This window comes from Marmota marmota, unplaced genomic scaffold, assembly GCF_001458135.2.
Source record: "Marmota marmota marmota unplaced genomic scaffold, marMar, whole genome shotgun sequence".
Lineage (NCBI taxonomy): Eukaryota > Metazoa > Chordata > Mammalia > Rodentia > Sciuridae > Marmota > Marmota marmota.
In genome coordinates, this window is record NW_026000880.1 from 1 (window position 1) to 1,932 (window position 1,932).

The following is a 1,932-nucleotide window of genomic DNA, read 5'->3' on the forward strand; positions in this document are numbered from 1 at the left end:
GGTGACCATGTCGGTTCGTGAGCTGAACCAGCACCTGCGGGGCCTGTCCAAGGAGGAGATCATTCAGCTGAAGCAGCGCCGTCGCACACTCAAGAACCGGGGCTATGCGGCCAGCTGCCGCGTGAAGCGGGTAACACAGAAGGAGGAGCTGGAGAAGCAGAAAGCCGAGCTGCAGCAGGAGGTAGAGAAGCTGGCCTCTGAGAATGCCAGCATGAAGCTGGAGCTCGACGCCCTGCGCTCCAAGTATGAGGCCCTGCAGAACTTCGCCAGGACTGTGGCTCGCAGCCCTGTGGCCCCAGCTCGGGGCCCCCTTGCCGCCGGCCTGGGGCCCCTGGTCCCTGGCAAGGTGGCCGCCACCAGTGTCATCACAATAGTAAAGTCCAAGACGGACGCCCGGTCATAGGGACATGTGGGATTGCCGGGCAGGTCTTCGAGGGGCCACTAGGCACATGGCGAAGTCAGCAGCCCTGTCCCACTTCCTCCTCCTTTTCCCTCTCCTTCCTCTTCCCCATCTCCCTTCTTTTCCCTTCCCTGCAAAGCACAACCTGTTCCCCAGGGGCACTGGGCTGAGCCCCTTTGATCTCATCTTGTCGTCAGTGCGTGTGTTTGTACGCTGGGATTGGTCAGTTCGGTGGTGATGTTGGGTTGCTCCTAACCCTCTTTGTACCTAGGCCATGCAGGCTAGGAGTCTAGAGTGGGCACTGTGGGAATGGACAAGAGAATGGGAAAGCCAGTGAGCAAACTGGGCCTCAAGGTCTGCCCTCCCCTCCTCGGTGCCCACAGCCCACAGGCTGCCAGGCTTAAATGGGACTGCAGGGGTTCTCTCTCTTCAGACCTGGCAGGCAGCTCGCTAAGCCCAGAAGGAAGAGAGGGGCTCTGCTCTGAAGATTGGGGTGTCCTTGAGGGCCCTGGACAGGTAGGTCACCTGCCTGGGCACTGTGGGTGCTGGGGCAGGGGCTGTGGCGCTCAAACCTGACACGGTGCACTGAACAAGACTAAATCACTGGCCGTGAGCGTGCGTGGAAGGTATGTCAGTGTGTCCTGCAATGGGTCCCGTGTCACTGTTTACATGACCTATTTGTGTGGTTATATAGCCCTTTATTTAAAAGAGAAGTTCCTTTTACGAAGTTATTAAATTATATGTTTAAGAGCTAAAGAGAAAAAAAAGAGCTGCAGAGTATTTATAAAATTGTCTTTTAAAAAAAAGCAAGTAAAAAGAACATTTGACCATATAAATGGAAAAGGGAAGAAAGTATAATAGTAACTTTGCTAGTTTAAAAAAAAAAAAAAAAAACACCCAAAAAACAAAAAAAATCCCTTCTTGTAAACTTACGGACAACTCTTTGTGGCTGTTGGAATTTAGTTTTTATATACACAGAGTTATCAGACATTATTTATAAAACTTAGTTTAAAAAAAAAAAAAAAAGCCAAGCCGCGCGCGACCAGAGGCCGTCCTCTTTGATATCTCTTTTGCAATTGTACCGAAAGTGACTTACTACTCCTTTGCCCTTCCTGCTTCCGTCTCTTGCCGGTGCCGTGGTGTTGTCCGTGCCTGGTGAGGTTTTGTGCAGCCCGTAAAGTGCTGGTGCTTCTGGTGACCTTTGACCTGTGGCCGTCCCTTTTTGTGTATTTTCCCGTGTTTGTTTTTTGGGTTTGGTTGTGTTTTTGCTTCTGCTGGCTTGTTGGACCTCAGCCGAGCCAGGGTCCCTGATGGCGCCTCCTCCACTGGAGTAAGGGTGTCTGCCTGCCAGCCCAGCCTTTTCTGCTTTCAGAGCCTGCCCCTTGCCCAGGTAGTCTGCCAGGGGGCTCTGCCACTCCCACCTGTGCTGAGCCTTGGCTTCATCGGTGGGTCTGTGGCTTGGGCTGACCCACTGGCTGTATAGGTGAAATTGAGGGGCCATCCAGAGCCTCAGTGCTGCTTCCACATTCACC

General features: G+C 52.8%; 1 protein-coding gene across 1 annotated transcript; it reads left to right on the plus strand.

The window, feature by feature from the left end:
• The first annotated feature begins 6 nt into the window (after positions 1 to 6).
• Positions 7 to 1,492, plus strand: LOC107135106 (transcription factor MafG-like). Its single transcript, XM_015477051.2, has one exon. The coding sequence runs from the start codon at positions 8 to 10 to the stop codon at positions 401 to 403; it is 396 nt and encodes a 131-aa protein (XP_015332537.1). The 5' UTR covers position 7; the 3' UTR covers positions 404 to 1,492.
• Positions 1,493 to 1,932: the final 440 nt, after the last annotated feature.

Coding starts and splice junctions, on each gene's coding strand:
- LOC107135106 (XM_015477051.2), top strand. CDS start 8: ATGTCGGTTCGTGAGCTGAACCAGCACCTGCGGGGCCTGTCCAAGGAG.